This window comes from Mesoplodon mirus, assembly GCF_964341445.2.
Source record: "Mesoplodon mirus genome assembly, chromosome: 4".
Lineage (NCBI taxonomy): Eukaryota > Metazoa > Chordata > Mammalia > Artiodactyla > Ziphiidae > Mesoplodon > Mesoplodon mirus.
This window is the reverse complement of record NC_138979.1, coordinates 44,580,879-44,601,759: the sequence shown is the minus strand read 5'-3', so window position 1 is coordinate 44,601,759 and position 20,881 is coordinate 44,580,879. Positions and strand designations below refer to the sequence as shown.

The 20,881-nt window shown below is 37.1% G+C and overlaps 1 protein-coding gene across 2 annotated transcripts in view; it reads left to right on the top strand.

The window, feature by feature from the left end:
* WDR72 (WD repeat domain 72) overlaps nt 1–8,691 on the top strand; it is a gene marked incomplete at both ends in the record, with an annotated part of 200,538 nt that extends 191,847 nt beyond the window's left edge. For both annotated transcript variants that reach the window (XM_082618356.1, XM_082618355.1), the window contains 2 exons: nt 3,032–3,136; nt 8,636–8,691. In XM_082618356.1, coding sequence (XP_082474482.1) covers nt 3,032–3,136; nt 8,636–8,691 — 161 coding nt within the window. The remainder of the gene's footprint in view (nt 1–3,031; nt 3,137–8,635) is intronic.
* Between the last annotated feature and the right edge of the window lie 12,190 nt (nt 8,692–20,881).

Sequence of the window (20,881 nt, the reverse complement as noted above, 5' to 3'; positions counted from 1 at the left end):
TCTACCCATAATAATGACTAGATCAATATTTGTTGATTTCATCAGTTTTGAAATGATTCATTTACAGAAGCCTAGGCCACACATCAAGTCAGAGTTTACTGATGAAACATCACAAGAAACACGCAAAAGAATAACTGCAAAGATTGGCCTATCAAAAAAAAAAAAATGTGGAATGGCAGTAATCAACCTCTCCGATGTCTGTTGTTCCCAGTTGACAGAATAGAGGGATTTCTTCCACAGTAGATTTAATTGGATACTCTGTAAACTACCCAGTAAAAAAAATGGCAAATCTTGTACCATCTCAAATTTGAAAGCTAAAGTGTAATTAAGCAAAATATCTGAAGAAGAACCCTTTCTACTCTCCTACCCCCACACAAAGCACACCCTCCAAAATCAGAGGTGGAGACAAAAATAGCTGCATGGTACCTTATACTGTGAGTTTAATAAAGATCATGCAGTTAAAACTACCTCTAACTTTCCAGTTTTCTTGAAAGATTTGGTATGTCAGTTTATCCTGGGACCACTTTATTGCCACTAAAAATGGTTGCAAGCGTTGGCTTCATTGTTCTAATACCATGCTCTCTTCAGCTCTTTGAGGCCCCTGTGTCTAGAAGAGCCTTTTGGAGGAATGAATAGATAAATGAATAGATGCAAGTTTTAGGTGAAAGAATAGAGTATGGGATCACAAGTGTGATGCAGTTGCCCAGGTAAACACAGATGCTACTTCATTCGTTGTTAGTAATAGATTTAGTTGTATGGTTAATTCCCTATTATAAATACCAATGTAAGTATCTCAGAAAATTAACAAGATATATATAGAAAAAAACCATTAAAGCAGGCCAGAAAAATTTGACCAATGTAATAGTACTCTGCAACTCTGATGCATTTAATTATTCCACTTAAACCTTTCACAAAAATCTATGGATTCAAAAATAATCTATAAGTATGATCTAAACTGAGGAAAACTAAATTAAAGGCAGTGACACCAAAATAACTACTTAGGCCATACATACTACTTAGGTGTCTCTTCCCAAGTCATGGACTAACCCACACTACTATTTTTTTTTTTTTTTTTTTTTTTTTGCGGTACGCGGGCCTCTCACTGCTGTGGCCTCTCCCGTCGCGGAGCACAGGCTCTGGACGCGCAGGCTCCGCGGCATGTGGGATCTTCCCGGACTGGAGCATGAACCCGTGTCCCCTGCATCGGCAGGCGGACTCTCAACCACTGCACCACCAGGGAAGCCCCACACTATTTTGTAAATATGCATCTTTTATCTCAAGTGGGCCTAACAAGAAACCGAGCAGATCAGGTTGAAGATAACTCAAAGCACATATCGTCTTGGTTCAGGAGGACATCCAGCATGGCACTTCTGCTTCATTCATTTGTTCACCATTCACCCATTGCACAGACTCTTCAAGAATAATTTCCATAGCCCAGGGCATACAGAGGTAAATAAAACAGACATGGTACCTACTTCCATGTTTTTTTTCAGAAAACTCAAATGCAGAAAATGAAACATTTGGTATGTTTATTCAAAATCAGAATTTTGTATATTTTTTCTCATATTTTGTTCCCATACAAAAAGTTTTAGGAAAGCAGTGAATTCAAACGCTATGCTTGCCCTTCCATGGAAAAGAGCAGCACTATCTGTGTTTTGAGAGGGTGGGTGAAACTGGCAAGAATATTTGGACCAGAATCATGTTACAAGTCACCTTTAAATGTGTATATGTGGGCCTCAGGTTATGGTCACCACTGTTATGCACAGTCCATGAAAACAAGACAAGGAGTCTGGGAGGTGTGAGCTCTCCTAAGGCTGCTTTGGACCTCAGGCGGCCCTCCTTTGTATCACTTATTGAATGTGTGAAGCAACACAAGCTTTAGCCTCTGCATTTGCTCCCTTATCTCCTAAGGGAGGCTTAGGAACAGCGGCCAGGCCCACTCCCCTGGGCCAAAAAACACATTATTTCTTATAAATATCTATGTTAAATATATATAAACATATTATGACTTATAAATCTATATTTTCTCTATTGCATTTATGGCTTATAAATAATATGTTGTGTGTGTTATCAAGACCTGAGAAGACAGTGGTACTTTTCACTGAAGCAATTTGTGATAGACAAAATTCCATTTTGTTTGGCTTCAGACAAGTAAGTATGACATAATTTATATTATTGAAGGATTGCTTTGTTTTGTTATTCAGAGTGTCTTCATGAAGACCATGTCTACTTTTCCTGACAAATGATTCCTTGAACAAATATAATAGGGAAATATGTTACTTGTGGAGAGAATTTAGACAAAGTCGTAAAACTCATGGAAAAATGTGGAAACTTAAGTCTGTGTTTCTCTAACAGAGCTAGTAGTTATAATGTGTTTATAGGAAATTTTAGATTCCTACGCTGGCTTCTGCTTCTGTTCATAATTCCTACTCAGAAAATATATCATGACAGCTGTGTGAAGACCTACCATTCAAAACACCAGCCCTCCTTATTATCATTTGCAACGTATTCATCCTATCTTTTTAAAGTTATTTTTATAGGGCTTTTTATTTGTGTTTGGAACAATAGTTTTTAATTTGATGAAAGAGAACCAAAATGCATAAAAAGTGTTCATCCACTGTGATTTGTGTGACAAAAGGAACCATTGCAACAGCATAGAGCTGGTCTAATTGAACAGCCTGATGTTCTTCCTTCTGTGTCCTGTTGCTGTTAATTGACTATATTGTTTTAGATTTATGCATTAAAAATACGATTTCTACTTCGAAGGGATCACTTTGTTACTTTGTAGCTTTTAAGCTGATGCCATGAACTTATTTTTCTTCTAAGATAAAGTCTCATCTATAGATTTTTCAACTAATTACATGTCTGCCAATACATACTTAGAGGATACATTTTATTTCAATTTATTATTTGTGTTTACGTAGTGTGTCCCTGGAAATATCTGTGGAAATGAAAGGAAATGTTTAATGGTGTTTATTACTACTTTTTCATTGCTCTCTTTCTCTTTCTTTGCTCTCTCTTTTTTTAATAGCTCCAGTCAGTCCGGTCAAGCATGACAGCAACTCAAACTCGGCAAACTTCCAAGACACCGAGGACATGCCTGACAGATGTGTCTTGGAAGAGTCTGAGAATCCAGGTGAAAGCCATTTAAAAATAGTCAAGTATAAATGATAAATTTGACACAGCTTTGGGGTCCTTGGAAGAGAGTGGGGGGAGAAGACATTGTAATGCTGTTTTCTCTTAGCAGCTGCACTGTCAAATTAATGGTCACCTCCAGGGGTCACAGTGTGGAGCTGTTATCTTTTCCTCTTTCATCAAGAATTCAGCTGGAGGAAGTACAAAGGCTTTATGACTGAGAAGGAAGCTGACACTATTAGTTCATTATCATCAATTTTAGGCTAAACTGGTTAATAGGAGCAGAGAGATTGGAAACTGGAAAAATGGCAACATTTTAAATATTTCAAATAATGGGATCAAGTAGAAATGGAGAATTAAGGAGAAAAGAGAAACAAATCATCATCATTACTATCTGTCTACCTCTCTAAATACAAACAGAACTCTAACCGGGATGAGAGGATTTTAGCATAACAGTAATGAACGAATGGACAGTGTCAACTGTTTAGAACAAAACAAAATAGTAACCCTTCCTCACTCAATAAAAGTTACCCTATGTCCAAGTTACTAATGTTTGTATTCTCTTTGTGGGAAGAACAGACAGAAATGTGCTGGAAGGATATGTCCAGGAACGCTTAAGCATGAATTTTTGTTTTTGTTTTGTTTTGAAGCATGCCTTGTCTTAACAACTAATTAATTAAGAGAAAAAAAATCTTGTGAAAGTTGAATGACAATTCCTGGTTCACTACAAAGCCATAAGGTGCTAGAAGATGCCTTATTACCATGAGCGAAAGAGTTAACTATCTTCCCCCACTGAACGTTTTTCTTTCCTGTTTTCTCTGGCCGCTGTGTACTCTCTACCCTCTCACATCTTTGTGTGCTGATCCATGTATCAGATTTTTGATTCATCCTCTCTGTGGCCTGTCAGCTTAGTTAAGAGATTTCCAAATCTTGTAGCCTTCGCTGACAGGGGGCAGCTGCAAACAGTCCCCTGATCCTTCCCCGAGGAGAGCTACTGAGATTTAATTTTCAGTGAAAGGTGCAGCCTGCAATCTATGTCAGGTCCCCTAAGTCATCTCGGAACCCCGATAGGCCCAGTGGCGATGGCTTGTATTTCAGTCCCCTCCACTATACCAAGATTCCTCAAAAGATGAACTGCTGCTGGGTGTCTGTTCTCAGCCACACTTCTGCTTCAGCATCCATGGAACTGAGAAATGGCATCTTTAGCAATGACAGAAATTTTTCATTAGCACATTAGCCCCACCCCCGGCCATAATATCCAAACAACAAATGTAGATGTGTCCCACGTGAAAAGGGAGCGGGTAGTGGTAGCATCAGATTTCTATTAAAATTATTTTTAAATTACGTTTAGTTCTGACTAAAATTTTGTCTAATTTTTACTAGGTTTTTAAACTATTTTAAAAACAGTTTAAAAACCTAGTTTTTAAACTAGGTTTCTATCAATCATTTAACAGGCAGTTAAATCCACGAGGCAAGTTTTTAACCGAAGTGTTCATTGCTTTGGGCAAGAATAGATCAGCTTTATACTGTTTCAAAAGTAGAATAAATTTCAGTCATCCCTCAATATGAGTGGAATTGTAGTGAGATTCAAATATAGTGTAGTCTATCTGATTGATATAAACAAAAGGATATGTCAAAAAAGAAAGATCAATTAGAAAATATAGGTGCTGATAAAGAATCTTAACTTAAAAAGTGAGTACCATTCTATACATTGGACATCATTAAACTGGTAATAAAGAATGAATTACTCTGGCTTTTTCCTCTGTCCATTCCTGCATTTTAAGACATCTTGCCTTATAGGCCTAGAAACCTCTGGAGAGTTCACTACTGGTCTCACTGCCTTCCACTGAGAATTTGTGGCTTGGTTGTCATGGAGACATCGTATTTCTCCAAGAATTGCTCATATTGATCCGTGGCCAGGCGTAAATGGCCAAGCGAGTGTGAGGAATAAAGGGGGCTGGGCAGTCCTATAAAATGACCAGGGCTTGTGGGTTGGAAATAAGCTCATAGCAAACACTTAGGTAAAAAGAAAGAAGCAGTTTTATTTTGTTTCAAGATTTCTTTCTGCACTTTGGGCCATTGTCTTCCTTCTCTATGAACTGAAAGAAACTTGTTAGTCACTTGTCATGTCAGATCTTTGGTGCTTGTCCTGACACAGCTGTCAGCCTTCCAGCTCTGTGCAGTTCAGGGACACACAACAAAGAGGCAGTGACATGAATTATTTATTGCTCCTTGTGTGGATAAAATTCTGTGATAAGAAATTAAGACACTTCTGACAGGGGTGCTTGTTTAGTAAGAAAGATTTTGATGAGAGAGTGCAGTTCCTTGAAGTCTGAGCATTTGAGAGGCAAAATTCTTAAAACTGAGCATGAAGGAAGATTTGTGAAATTGGTGGCATGGTAGGACTTCCTTGTACTGTGAAAATATGACTGTCCACTTCTCACCATCCAAAACTTAACTTCAAAATATCAAGTCATTCAAATGTAGGGGCTCCAAAACTATAAACATTACTTTGGTTGTTTAGTTAACTCTATTTACCATGTACAGGTGGTGTTTCTCTGGAAAGCATGTTTAACCGCCTTTGTTAGCAGAAAAAACAAAATTTGGGATTTTTAAATGGTAAGCTTTGAGAAGGTGTTCTCAAACCAATAGAGCTGCCTCAGTAGCTAAGCTTTAATTTCATTAGTATAGTCATTATTTCTTGTATGGAAAGGAGTGTATTTAAATCTGAATGAATTATTCTTACCATTTTCACCTGGAATATTATCACTCATTTAAAATTCTTTTTAACATTTTCATGTACATGCAAAATCCCCTAGTTACAAAGTTGAATGTGGTCAGTCTTTTGGCTTTAATGGATATTGACCTTACATGGTTTTATCTATGCAATTCTAAATGACTAATATATTTATTACATCATTTTAAATTAATAGCCCAGTTGTTCAAACAGCATCTGGAAAATGAAAACAAAAAAAAATCATTTTCCTATTCAAGCACAGTTCAAGAATATTGCCTCATATATTCTCTCCAAGGAAAGATTTCTTGGCAAATTCTCTAAACATCATATTACTTTAGCTCATATAGCTTTATATTGCTCATATCAACTAATTTGCATTTGCGGAGAGTAAGAAAACTTGAAGTACAGAAAAACTAAAACAATTTTTTAAAAGATGAAGTTGAAATTTTTAAAATGTTGATAGAGCATTTAAAAATATCAGTAATAAAATCAAACTTTTAGAATTTATATAAAACAGTAAGGTTGACTTTGCAAATTGACTGTCTTGGAATGAAATGGGTTTTGAACTCAGTATGTAGATTGTTTATTTTTTCATTGACATCACTGCTTCTCCAGCACTGAATTGACTAGGATGACCCATTTGTAAATGGCCTGGAGTGTGCATATAGGTCACAATTTAGATACCTGGTGGAGTGGTCATTCAGTCTCGAAAGCTCTCTACCTTATTCATCATGCCATTGTGATCTCTTTATTGGTTCAAGCTGTATACCCAGGTGGGTGCCTGCAGTCCATTAAGGTTGGCAAAGCACCTTTAGACTAGAGCATTCTTGTTACTCTGAGCCAGCTAGTGAACCTGGAGGTCTTGTCTGATCGGTTAAGGCCTCCCTCAGCAGTGTCTTTTCTTTGGAATAATTTATTAGCAAAGAGTTTTGACTCACAGGTGAATCCCAGATTGAAGTTTCTGGCTTAGACTCTGTGAAGTCTACTGGCTTCTTCACCCAGCATTTATACATTCCCAGAACCTGTGGGAATAACTTCAATGTCTAGTAATAGAAGCACTGAGACAACATGTGAACTTGCAGCTCCCTTTTTTAAGTTTTTAGGGCCATTAGGCTTTCTTTCTTTGGCTCTTTAAGGCCTGGTTGCTTTTGAATCTGAAAGATGTTATCACAAAAATAGTTCAGTTTAGTCTTTCGATGGTTAACCTCTTATTAACTGTTTCATGCACAGTGATTATAGCTCAATCCCCAATCTCCAGAATATTAAAAAAGTGTTCCTTGCCCCTCATCTTTGTACTCATGATGATAAAAAATTTAGTGTGACGTTCACAAATTTTATCCAAGTGTTAATGAGAAACCTTGAGCTTTTATCACCTTATTGGCTTGGAAAATTAAGAATTTTACTTCCTAGTGCACCAGGGATAGTGCACTTAAATATAGCTTCAGCTGAAAATATTAGTGACAAGAGAAAGCTTGGAAGTACAAAAAAAAAGGATTCAGATAAGCATTTTTATGTCAATCTGAAGTAGTTTATAATCAGTATGCATCTGCCATTAACAGAACACTTTAGTGGTTTTTATATAGCATGTTATGTAGATCTACATACATCATTGTTAATCAATATTGCATTTTCATGAATCTGATGAACAAAACTAGATTTCTTACAGTTTCCTAGGGGATACTACGTTGTGAAAAGCCAAGTTTTTTTTTTTTTTTTTATACTATTCTGGCTCATGAATCACCAGCAAAAATCAGGTAACAGAAAGTAGGACAGATTCAGGAGTGGAGTGTTGGAGATGGCTGATGACGATGCGCGAAGCAGAAAAAATGTAGAATGTGCGAGCAGCCCATCAATCATAGCCATCGAGAACACACTTCTTACGGTTAGTGGTAAAAAAAAATGTTCCAGAAGAACAGTTTCAGTAGTATAAACATGTAAGCTCCGTCTTCTAGTTGTGTTTAACAATATCAATATTGTTAATAATTTACCCAAAGGGAAAATTTTAAGCATTAATCTAATAACCTTTAAAGAACATAAAATTCTAGGCATATATATGTAATACATATATAATACAATTCTGAATATTGGTTTAGCTAAAGTAAATAATCAGCTTTTTGAGTTTTTGCCAGTAGGAGTGGGAGTTACTATGATTAGTCACATCATTATTATAACTGTGTTTAGAAGTAGTTTACTGAGGCACAATGCTCCAATTATTCAAATTAATTTAATCAAGTGATCTTTTAGCCTGCAATAATCATCCAAGTAGTCTGAGAAGTACATGTGTTTTTTTTTTATTCCATAGCTCAAACCATATTTCAACTGACATTTATAACATTTGGTCCTAAAACTGCAGTTGTGAGTTTCTCTAGGAACAATTCAGCTGCTTGAAATTTATGGAAATTTACTAATTTCAAACTCGATTCATCTTGTTGACAACTTTTTACCTTTCTCGGTGATTAAAAAAGACCTATACCAATAAGATGTGCAATTAAAATACATTTACCTGAGGTCTGGTTTATAAGAATTTCTTTATTGTCTTAACATTTTATTTCATATAGAAAAAGAAATGTAGAAATTATAGGTAATTCCTTTCTTTCTTCCTTCCTTCTTCCATTTCTTCCCTTATTTCTTTCCTCATTTCCTCCCTCCTTTCATCCTCCCCTCTCTCCCACCCTTCCTCTCTCCCTTCCTTCCTCCTGCCCTTTCTTCTCTCTTATTTCTTTATTTTACCATATAACCCAAGATAATCTGTTTTCTTTCCAGGTGAACGAAGGCATCATTTATGGATAGCAAAGGTGTGCTCCTGCAAGCTGTGTTAAATGGAATCTCATCTGTAGAACTGGATTTGGACAAATTAAGAAACCCCAAACATGCCAGTTGTTTATCATTGTGTATAAGCTATGTTGTTATTAGTCTAGTTATTAATTTGTAGTAAATTTGCTGATACTTTGGCCAGAGTCATTACTGATGGAAAATATTCAAATTCATCTAATTTTAGAAAATCATTGTCTAGATCATTCGATGCCTCTTACTTTTGTTTGACTATTTCCAACAAGGAGTGCCAGCCCACAGACACAAATTTAATACCATTTTAGATTTTCTTCCATTTGTCAGTTCCTGAATTATATAACCCTATTGCTTTTAAACAATGTAACAAACAATGCTTTTAAATTTAATGTTGCTTAAATGTATTTGATCTAAAACTTTACCAAATTTGTTTGATTTGTTAGGTTAGGACATTTTGTCTTAGTAGATGCTTTAATTCAGATCAATCACCCTATGGTAAATCTCATCCTTAAGCATGAAATGTCAACAAATAGCCAATTCCATTTAGTCATCAATTAGCCCAAATAAGTGATACACAGTATAATAGGGACCAATCTTGTGCAGTCAAGTTAATTTAGACTTCTAATGACATAGAGGCTAATGTCTTTCGCTAAAGGTTGATCTTGTTGGCCATATACATGTAAACTAGGGAAGGGGAATCTACTGATACCACATCACAATTGATCCTTAATAAGTAAAAAACTCTTGTAGTTCTATTCCCAGAAAGAAGCTTGACTAGCAGGAATTCTCAAACTAAAATATGGGAAGCAATATAAATAAGAACAGACATAAAGTGCTCATCTATTAAGGCCTTTAGTGATCCGATTTATTTGCTGTGATTTATATTGTATAATTCCTGAATTTATAGAAAATCATGAAGAAGATTATTAGTGTGCATATGAATACAAATATTGACTAATCCATAGAAAAATGGAAATAAAGTGTTAAATATATGATATATATCTTTATAAATCTATCTAATAGGGAAGTTATAGTCACTTCAATTCAACAAACATTTTTTGGGGCACCAGCATCAGGTTCTGTACAAGGGAGGATGCAGTGGGCAAGGGAGAGGGGGAGATTAGAGAATAGAGCTATAAAATTGAAATAGAATGGTTTCTACCCTTACAGAGCTTATAATTAATGATTGGAGTAAATGAATATACCAGAACTAGAGAGGTGAGTGTGACTGTTTTAAAATAGACAAAAATGTGTGTTCTTTTTTTTCCTAAAGGGTGAAATTACTTGAAATTACTTTTGAGTTGTATGTCAATAACAATAACATATTGTTAATATGAATAATGATGGAAAATTACCATCCTTTGAAAAAATATACATATATGTGTGTGTGTGCTTCCCTCAGCCCTCTGAAAATTGTCAAAAGCCATGTGGAACAAATTTCAAAATAAGGGAAGGTAGCAAGCTAGGCAATGGAACACATTTTCTTGCATGCTGTGTTCTGGCTCTGAAAACCATTACAAGGAGGACTCCCAAAAATATTATTACTGATAGCAATATCAAATAAGGATATATCCTCTCACAAGGGCAATTTTAATAGTTGAAACTAATTCAGATGCTCAAGTTCTGGTATGTTTATTAAAAATAAACTTCTTTGTTTTTATAGCTATGTCCTATTATTCCTTTTACAAAGAAGAATAAAAATAAGTTTAAATAGTTGCCATATTTAGCATTTTTTCAGGTCCGAGGAAACCAATACTGAATTCTTGATATATGTTTTATTATGTCACTAGCTATAGGAAATTAGAAGTAGCATAATCCTGACATTACTAAATGAAATTTTTAAGATTTTTTTGGTAACACAGTTTATAGTTGCTAAAATTTAAAAATTCCTATCAAATGACTAATTAAAATCTTTTATCAATATGAATTCTGGAGACCAACACCATTAATTATCAAAATTTTTAATTCCTAAAAATGAGTTTTAGAGATAGACATTTAAATAATGTTCCCTAATATACATGTGCAAGTGTATTTATGACACAGATCCTCTAGTCTGTTTAAAAATAATGATATTGACTTACTTTCAACATGTTTCAGGAATTTCTGTTGTGAGGAGAATTTGAAATAGTAAATTGCCACACAATTAAATGGATCACTCATATGGTACCTAGAAACTCAAAACTGACTGCCTCTTAATTAGGTGTTTGTCCCTTTGTATGTACAATCTTAGGTAACAGTGGAGTAATTGTATTAGCAAACAAATGTGTTTGTATCCAGAGTCTTCCTTGTCATTGTAATAAGTAAATCATTTAAAAATTACATTGGGTTTCTTTTTTGGTAATAATCTTGGTGATGTTTATGATTATATATTTTCCTCCAAGGAATATCATATTTTCAAATTTGCAAGCCTGAGTTCTGTTATTCACTGTGGAGTTACACACTGGCAATATTGCATGAGGGAAGAATCTAGGTTTAAGAGCCAGGACTTCACTGCCATGTGTCTAGGCAGCATGTCCTTGCTGTGCATCTCAGAGCCTCGCTTCCCCATCCATGTAGAGAGCTCCCTCAAAGGGCTCATCCAGAGGCCCTCTACGAGATGGTTTATGGAAAGCAATCTGAACACTGTAAAACACTTCAAATATAAGGTAAAATTTATAGCATTATAAACATGGAACGGTGCCTCAGGCCTGAAATATTCTGTTGCTATTTTAGAAACTAAGTTAAGGCTACTTTAAACATGTCATTATTAGAAAAACGATAGGAAATATTTTACTAAGTATTAACATTCTATCTCAAGATGGTAGTATTGAGGTATTTTTTGTTTCCTTCCTTGTACATTTCCCTCCAATGTTCTGTATTTAAAATCCTTTTATAATTATTCATATGAAAATTTTAGAAAAGATATTCTTTTCAGTCTTTAGAGGGCACATTATAATAACTGAATTTTTAAAATTTAAGTTTTATGCCACATGTTTAAAAAGAAGGCTCAGAATATATTAATTCCAATTGACTTTAAAGTCATTTTTACAGAATGGGCTCTTTCATGTAATTTTTAAATTTCTATTGCATACATTTTGATTACACAGTTATTTAAAAGTAGTGCTATATATTCTTTGGTTCTCCACAAAATGTTATTTTAGGTGTAAAGTGCTCAAAGTTGTGTCTAATCTCATATGGAAGTCATTATTTTGTAAACATGTACCTAGTTAGCAATGTAAAATACTTTCAAAATGAACTGTGACCAAAAATGTTGCAAAGTTAAAACTTTCTTGAGTAGATATCTTTCTGATGAATCTACATGGCTTCCTGTACAATGGTCCCCAGACGACTTTGCACTGTGATCTCATCAACAAGGACCCTACAGATAGCATGTATGAGAAAAACGTAAACTGGAAATTAACAGATCTTCCAGTAAGAGCATGCCACTGGAAACTCCCACCCAACTGTGACCCCTGAAGACAGCATGCATCACTTCATGTCATTGGCAGGGTAGGGACTGGGGTGAGGTTGTCCTAGTACCACTCACTCACTCCTCTCACCCTCATCAGACCTTATCAGATTCCATCTTCATTTAAGATTTCAATGTCATGGATTTTTTGCATTAATTTGATTTTTATAAATATTGTATTAAAATATATTTATCTTGATTACTGAATTTTTTGCCACCATCTAGCCCTAGGCTCTATTCATTAAGTCTAGGAGAAATTCACTTTTATCCCAGAAAGCATAGTGCAGGTAAATAGACTGTGACAACTTCATCATTATGAGCATGATTATAATGATACAAATGGTAAGAAATAGTTGTTTTAATACCATGTGAAAACCGAAGCCATAGACCATTGAAAATGTTTTAAATGGCTTATTTCTAGTGGTATACAGGGGGAAATGTTGAGCACATAGAGTGCTCCCTTTTGACATTGTTTTTCCAAATGCCCTTTTTTCATTGCACAGACAAGGTTTTCCCATCGTTGTTTTTAGGGATCCTTCTGTCTTCAACTTGTTACTAATTGGAAAGGTAGCAGTGATTTTCTAATTCAAGGATACACTGTTTTTAACATCAAAGATGACTAGTACATGTTTTGTACAACACTGTGCCTAAATCTGGAAAGTGCCAAATGCCAGCAAAATGCCAATATTCATAACATGGTGCAATAGCAGTAATTGCTTGGTACTTGCTTACAAAACCTATCATTTATTCACTTAGCAATTATTTTAATTGGAATTATCTGTAAAGTCACCAATCGGCTTTTCGATCTTGCATGTGTATCTTCTAGGGAGAATGTGTTTCACACAGCCTCAGTCACTGAGCATCATGGCCCTCAGATGATGCCATCCAAGATAAAAGGAAGATCTATGACATGTTCTTGACATATCACAAGTTTCCTTTAGACTTTTAAAGAGATTTCCTGTTAGTTCTGCAGTGGCAACTGCATTTCCTATCAGAAATAACCATTCTTATCTATATCAAAAGAATTTTTACATTCATGTTATCTCCATTTGCATCAACTATAATCAACTGAGGAAACATTGTATTTATTTCTTCCTCTTGTATTTTAAAGCCTGCAGTCTTGGGGTGGGGGTGGGGGGAAACTATAAGACAGTAAGATTGAGAGCCTTCATCCTCTCCCTGAGACAGTCATTGTCACAGGGATCAAGTTGCACTTAGGACTGTTTTGATGGTAAGGAAGATTTCCTTGGATCAGCCCGCATTTCATACAGTCAGTGTATTCCCACCAACCTAAACAAAACTGCTCCAATTTCTGCAAGAATTTGAGACAAGAAGTGAGGTGAAAATAGTGAATACTATCACTTCAGTTGTGATTGGGACAGTCAATTAAAGGAACAAATATGGAGATTTCTAAAGTATGTTTTCATAGAAAGTATACTGCAGCTGATGCTTGTCTGGAAAGGGGTTGGGTTTTGTTTGTAGTCTTCCCGTCATGTAGGTGGCAGCAACACTCAAGGCTAGAAATTTTCTTTCACAGTCTCTGAGCTCTAGTCCATAGCATATACTTACTAAAAATCCTTGTGGAAGAGAAAAGGTTTAAAGTATAGAGACAAATATCTCTATGTCTTCTCATATTGTTAATGTGCTATTTTAAGGGTGTGCTAAAGCTGTTCCCATAATGTGAAAACATTCATCATTTTTCTTAATACAGAAGTCATATTCTACCCTCATACATGTTTGCAGTATTAGGTTTCTGTTTATTTACTAGGATCTTACTTCTTTACCTTCTCTCAGGCTAAAGACTTTTCTCTGAAGAAAAAGGAAGAAAACTCTGCTTTATTTCACTACCACCTAAGCTTTCCTGGGAAATGGTGAAAGCATGTCCCTTTATTCTTTGTAAGCATCTAAGAAGCCAGGATATTTAGTAAATGTGGAGAGATTTTCCTTTAGTCATCCAAATAAAGCCATTTTCTCTTACTGTCCTAACTGGAGGTGACTGCATTCAAGTTAGTTCTGTGTGCAAATCAAATGAAGGCTCTGTCTGAGCTGAGAGGCCCAGGGCACCTGAAAGTGAGGCCAGGAAACAAACAGAAGGTGTTGAGCCATTGCATTGATGGGGGTCACTGCCTTGAGAAAGCTGGTGGCTCCTGCACCCAGCCAGAAGTGAAACCAGGATGCCTACCTTTATGTAAATAAGTGTGCCCTTCCTTAGTATTGGAAACTAATGAGCAGTGAGATTCTCTTTAATTCCTGGCATTTTGCTAGAACTAGGATATGTGATAGCAAGCATAGGTAGCTTTTGTGAAGAAATCTTCAGTGTTCTTTTTATACAGGGCTGGTCAACGTGTCCAAAATAGCAAGCAAATATATACCATTCCAGGCACAGGTGAAGCAAAAGGTGAGGAGAGGGTTCTATATCTAATATCTTTTAATCTGGTTTTCACTGTTCCTCACTTATTTTGTTCTTTATGTCCTTGATCACTTTCCCCAAATATCTATGTAGTTTAATGCAGGTATTTTGCGTTGCAGCAGGCATTACACATGGAGTCTTCAGTACTATCATTGCATCTCACACCTTCACTTTCTTTTTTTTTTTTTTTTTTTTTTTTTTGCAGTACGCGAGCCTCTCACTGTTGTGGCCTCTCCCGTTGCGGAGCACAGGCTCCGGTCGTGCAGGCCCAGCGGCCATGGCTCACGGGCCCAGCCGCTCCGTGGAATGTGGGATCTTCCCAGACCGGGGCACGAACCCGTGTCCCCTGCATCGGCAGGCGGATTTTCAACCACTGCGCCACCAGGGAAGCCCCACACCTTCACTTTCTTACTAGCTGTTCGACATTACAAATGTAGTTTCATATACTACCCGGAAACTCAATTTTCTCATCTATACGTTGGGACTAACAATTCCAATCTCTCAATTACCATATGCATGTACAGTATTATTGATATAATAGTACAAATAATTGAAATTACTACACATACCAAAAATGCCTGGCTTTAGAATCTTAATTATAGCCAACTATCATGGCACTCCAGTGCTTGGATAAGTGCTTTAACTCAGATTAGGGAGAGCACTTTGGCATAAACAATCTAAATAGTCTGTTTTAATAAAAGCCTTTTCTTTTAAAATGTTTCATGTTAACTTTGCACTCTCAGGATCAGGAACTAGTTTAGAAGTTTTCAACAGTTTATTTAAAGGTCAAGGCTGGAGGCAACTTCAAGATGGCGGAGGAGTAAGACATGGAGATCACCTTCCTCCCCACAAATACATCAAAACTACCTGGGCATGTGGAACAACTCCTACAGAACACCTACTGAACGCTGGCAGAGGACCTCAGACTTCCCAAAAAGCAAGAAACTCCCCGCGTACCGGGGTAGGGCAAAAGAAAAAAGGAAAAACAGAGACAAAAGAATAGGGACGGGACCTGCACCTCTGGGAGGGAGCTGTGAAGGAGGAAAGGTTTCCACACACTAGAAGCCCTTTCGCGGGCGGAGACTGCAGGTGGCGGAGGGGGGAAGTGTCTGAGCCACGGAGGAGAGCACAGCAACAGGGGTGCAGAGGGCAAAGCTGAGAGATTCCCGCACAGAGGACTGGTACCAACCAGCACTCACCAGCCTAAGAGGCTTCTCTGCTCCTCCGCCGGGGCAGATGGGGGCTGGGAGCTGAGGCTCAGGATTCAGAGGTCAGATCCCAGGGAGAGGACTGGGGTTGGCTGCGTGAACACAGCCTGAAGGGGGCTAGTGCGCCACAGCTAGCCGGGAGGGAGTCCAAGAAAATGTCTGGACCTGCCTAAGAGGCAAGACACCATTGTTTCAGGGTGCACAAGAAGAGGGGATTCAGAGCCCCACCTAAACAAGCTCCAGAGACAGGTGTGAGCTGCGGCTATCAGCGCGGACAGCAGAGACGGGCATGAAATGCTAAGGCTGCTTCTGCAGACACCAAGAAGCCTGTGTGCAAGCACAGGTCACTATCCATACCTCCCCTCCTGAGAACCTGTGCAGCCTGCCACTGCCAGGGTCCCGTGATCCAGGAAAAACTTCCCTGGGAGAACACACAGCATGCCTCAGGCTGTTGCAATGTCACACTGGCCTCTGCCGCCACACGCTTGCCCCACATTCCATACCCCTCCCTCTCCTCAGCCTGAGTGAGCCAGAGCCCCCTAATCAGCTGCTACTTTAACCCCATCCTGTCTAGGCGGGGAACAGATGCCCTCAGGTGACCTACACGCAGAGGCGGGGTCAAATCCAAAGCTGAACCCCAGGAGCTGTGTGCACAAAGAAAAGAAAGGGAAATTTCTCCGTGCAGCCTCAGGAGCAGCAGATTAAATCTCCACAATCAACTTGATGTACCCTGCATCTGCGGAATAGCTGAAAAGACAACGAATCATCACAAAATTGAGGCGGTGGACTTTGGGAGCAACTGTAGACTTGGGGTTTACTTTCTGCATCTAATTTGTTTCTGGTTTTATGTTTATCTTAGTTTGGTATTTCCAGCTTATTATCATTGGTAGATTTCTTTATTGGTTTGGTTGCTTTCTTCCGGGTTTTTATATATATTTTTTTTCCTTTTTCTCTTTTTGTGAGTGCGTGTGAGTATGTTTCTTTGTGTGATTTTCTCTGCATAGCTTTGCTTTTGCCATTTGTCCTAGGGTTCTGCCTGTCCATTTTTTGTTATTTTTTTTTTAGTATAGTTTTTAGTGCTTGTTATCATTGCTGGATTTATTTTTTGGTTTGGTTGCTCTCTTTCTTTCTTTCTTAAAATTATTTTAATATTTTTATTTTTAATAATTTTTTAATTTAATAACTTTATTTTATTTTTCTTTCTTCCTTCCTTCCTTCCTCCCTCCCTCTCTCTCTCTCTCTCTCTTTCTTTCTTTCTCCCTTTTCTTCTGAGCCATGTGGCTGACAGGGTCTTTATGGTCTGACCGGGCGTCAGGCCTGAGCCTCTGAGGTGGGAGAGCTGAGTTCAGGACATTGGTCCACCAGAGACCTCCCAGCCCCATGTAATATCAAATGGCAAGAGCTCTCCCAGAGATCTACATCTCAATGCTAAGACACAGCTCCACTCAACGACCAGCAAGCTATAGTGCTGGACACCCTATGTCAAACAACTAGCAAGACAGGAACACAACCCCACCCATTAGCAGAGAGGCAGCCTAAAATCATAATAAGTTCACAGATACCCCAAAGCACACCACGGGATGTGGTCCTGCCCACAAGAAAGACAAGATCTAGCCTCATCCACTAAACACAGGTACCAGTCCCCTCCACCAGGAAGCCTACACAACCCACTGAACAAACCTTACCCACTGGAGGCAACACCAAAAACAATGGTAACTACAAACCTGCAGCATGCAAAAAAGAGACCCCAAACATCGTAAGTTAAGTAAAATGAGAAGACAGAGAAATACACAGCAGATGAAGGAGTAAGGTAAAAACCCACCAGACCAAACAAATGAACAGGAAATAGGCAGTCTACCTGAAAAAGAATTCAGAGTAATGATAGCAAAGATGATCCAAAATCTTGGAAATAGAATGGAGAAAATACAAGAAATGTTTAACAAGGACCTAGGAGAATTAATGAGCAAACAAACAATGATGAACAACACAATACATGAAAATAAAAGTTCTCTAGAAGGAATCAACAGCAGGATAACTGAGGCAGAAGAATGGATAAGTGACCTGGAAGATAAAATAGTGGAAATAACTACCGCACAGCAGAATAAAAAAAAAAAAGAAAAGAATTGAGGACAGTCTCAGAGACTTCTGGGACAACATTAAACACACTAACATTCAAATTATAGGGAGCCCAGAAGAAGAAGAGAAAAAAAAGGGACTGAGAAAATATTTGAAGAGATTATAGTTGAAAAGAAATAGTCAATCAAGTCCAGGAAGCACAGAGAGTCCCATACAGGATAAATCAAAGGAGAAACATGCCAAGACATATTAATCAAATATTAAATACAAAGAAAAAATATTAAAAGCAGCAAGGGAAAAGCAACAAAAAACATACAAGGGAAACACCATAAGGTAAACAGCTGGTGTTTCAGAAGAAACTCTGCAAGCTAGAAGGGAGCGGCAGGACATATTTAAAGTGATGAAAGGAGAAAGCCTGCAAGATTACTCTACCCAGCAAGTATCTCATTCAGCTTCCACGGAGAAATTGAAAACTTTACAGACAAACAAAAGCTAAGAGAATTCAGCACCACCAAACCAGCTTTACAACAAATGCTAAAGGAATTTCTCTAGGCAGGAAACACAAGAGAAGGAAAAGATCTACAATAACAAACCCAAAACAATTAAGAAAATGGTAATAGGAACATACATATCGATAACTACCTTAAATGTAAATGGATTAAATGCTCCAACCAAAAGACACAGACTGGCTGAATGGATACAAACACAAGACCCATATATATGCTGCCTACAAGAGACCCACTTCAGACCTAGGGACACATACAGACTGAAAGTGAGGGGATGGAAAAAGATATTCCATGCAAATGGAAACTGAAAGAAGGCTGGAGTAGCAATTCTCATATTAGACAAAATATACTTTAAAATAAAGACTATTACAAGAGAAAAAGAAGGACACTACATAATGATCAAAGGATCAATCCAAGAAGAAGATATAACAATTGTAAATATTTATGTACCCAACATAGGAGCACCTCAATACATAAGGCAAATACTAACAGCCATAAAAGGGGAAATTGACAGTAACACAATCATGATAGGGGTCTTTAACACCCCACTTTCACCAATGGACAGATCATCCAAAATGAAATTAAATAAGGAAACACAAGCTTTAAATGACACATTAAACAAGATGGACTTAATTGATATTTACAGGACATTCCATCCAAAAAAACAGAATACAATTTCTTCTCAAGTGCTCATGGAACATTCTCCAGGATAGATCATATCTTGGGTCACAAATCAAGCCTTGGTAAATTTAAGAAAATTGAAATTGTATCAATGATCTTTTCTGATCACAATGCTATGAGACTAGATATCAATTACAGGAAAAAAACTGTAAAAAAATACAAACACGTGGAGGCTATAAAATATGCTACTAAATAACCAAGAGATCACTGAAGAAATCAAAGAGGAAATCAAAATATACCTAGAAACAAATGATAATGAAAACCCGACGACCCAAAACCTACAGAATGCAGTAAAAGCAGTTCTAAGAGGGAAGTTTATAGCAATACAATCCTACCTCAAGAAACAAGAAACGTCTCAAATAAACAACCTAACCTCACAACTAAAGCAATTAGAGAAAGAAGATCAAAAAAACACCAAAGTTAGCAGAAGGAAAGAAATCATAAAGAACAGATCACAAATAAATGAAAAAGAAATAAAGGAAACAATACCAAAGATCAATAAAACTAAAAGCTGGTTCTTTGAGAAGATAAAGATAATTGATAAACCATTAGCCAGACTCATCAAGAAAAAGACAGAGAGGACTCAAATCAATAAAATTAGAAATGAAAAAGGAGAAGTTACAACAGACACCGCAAAGGATCATGAGAGATTACTACAAGCAACTGTATGTCAATAAAATAGACAATATGGAAGAAATGGACACAGTTTTAGAAAAGCACAACTTTCTGAGACTGAACCAGGAAGAAATAGAAGATATAAACAGACCAATCACAAGCACTGAAATCGAGACTGTGATTAAAATCTTCCAACAAACAAAAGCCCAGGACCAGACGGCTTGACAGGTGAATTCTATCAAACATTTGGAGAAGAGCTAACACCTATCCTTCTCAAACTCTTCCAAAATATAGCAGAGGGAGGAACACACCCAAATTCATTCTACGAGGCCACCATCACCCCTGGTACCAAAACCAGACAAAGACGTCACAAAAAAAGAAAACTAGAGGCCAATATCACTGATGAACATAGATGCAAAAATCCTCAACAAAATACTAGCAAACAGAATCCAGCAGCACATTAAAAGGATGATACCCCATGATCAAGTGGGGTGTATCTCAGGAATGCAAGGATTCTTCAACATATGCAAATCAATAAATGTGATTCACCATATTAACACATTTAAGGAGAAAACACATATGATCATTTAAATAGATGCAGAAAAAGGTTTTGACAAAATTCAACACCCATTTTTGATAAAAACCCTCCAGAAAGTAGGCATAGAAGGAACCTCAACATAATAAAGGCCAAATATGACAAATCCACAGCCAACATCATTCTCAGTGGTGAAAAACTGAAACAGTTTCCACTAAGATCAGGAACAAGACAAGGTTGCCCACTCTCTCCACTATTATTCATCATGGTTTTGGAAGTTTTAGCTACAGCAGTCAGAGAAAAAAGGAAATAAAAGGAATCCAAATAGGAAAAGAAGAATTAAAACTGTCACTCATTGCAGATGACATGATACTATACAAGAGAATCCTAAAGACACTACCAGGAAACTACTAGAGTTAATCAATGAATTTGGTAAAGTAGCAGGATACAAAATTAATGCAAAGAAGTCAGGTGCATTCCTATACACTAACAACGAAAAATCTGAAAGAGAAATTAAGGAAACACTCCCATTTACCATTGCAACAAAAAGAATAAAATACCTAGGAATAAACCTTCCTAAGGAGACAAAAGACCTGTTGTGCAGAAAACAATAAGACACAGATGAAAGAAATTAAAGATGATACAAATAGATGGAGAGATACACCATGTTCTAGGATTGGAAGAATCAACATTGTGAAAATGACTCTACTACCCAAAGCAATCTACAAATTCAATGCAATCCC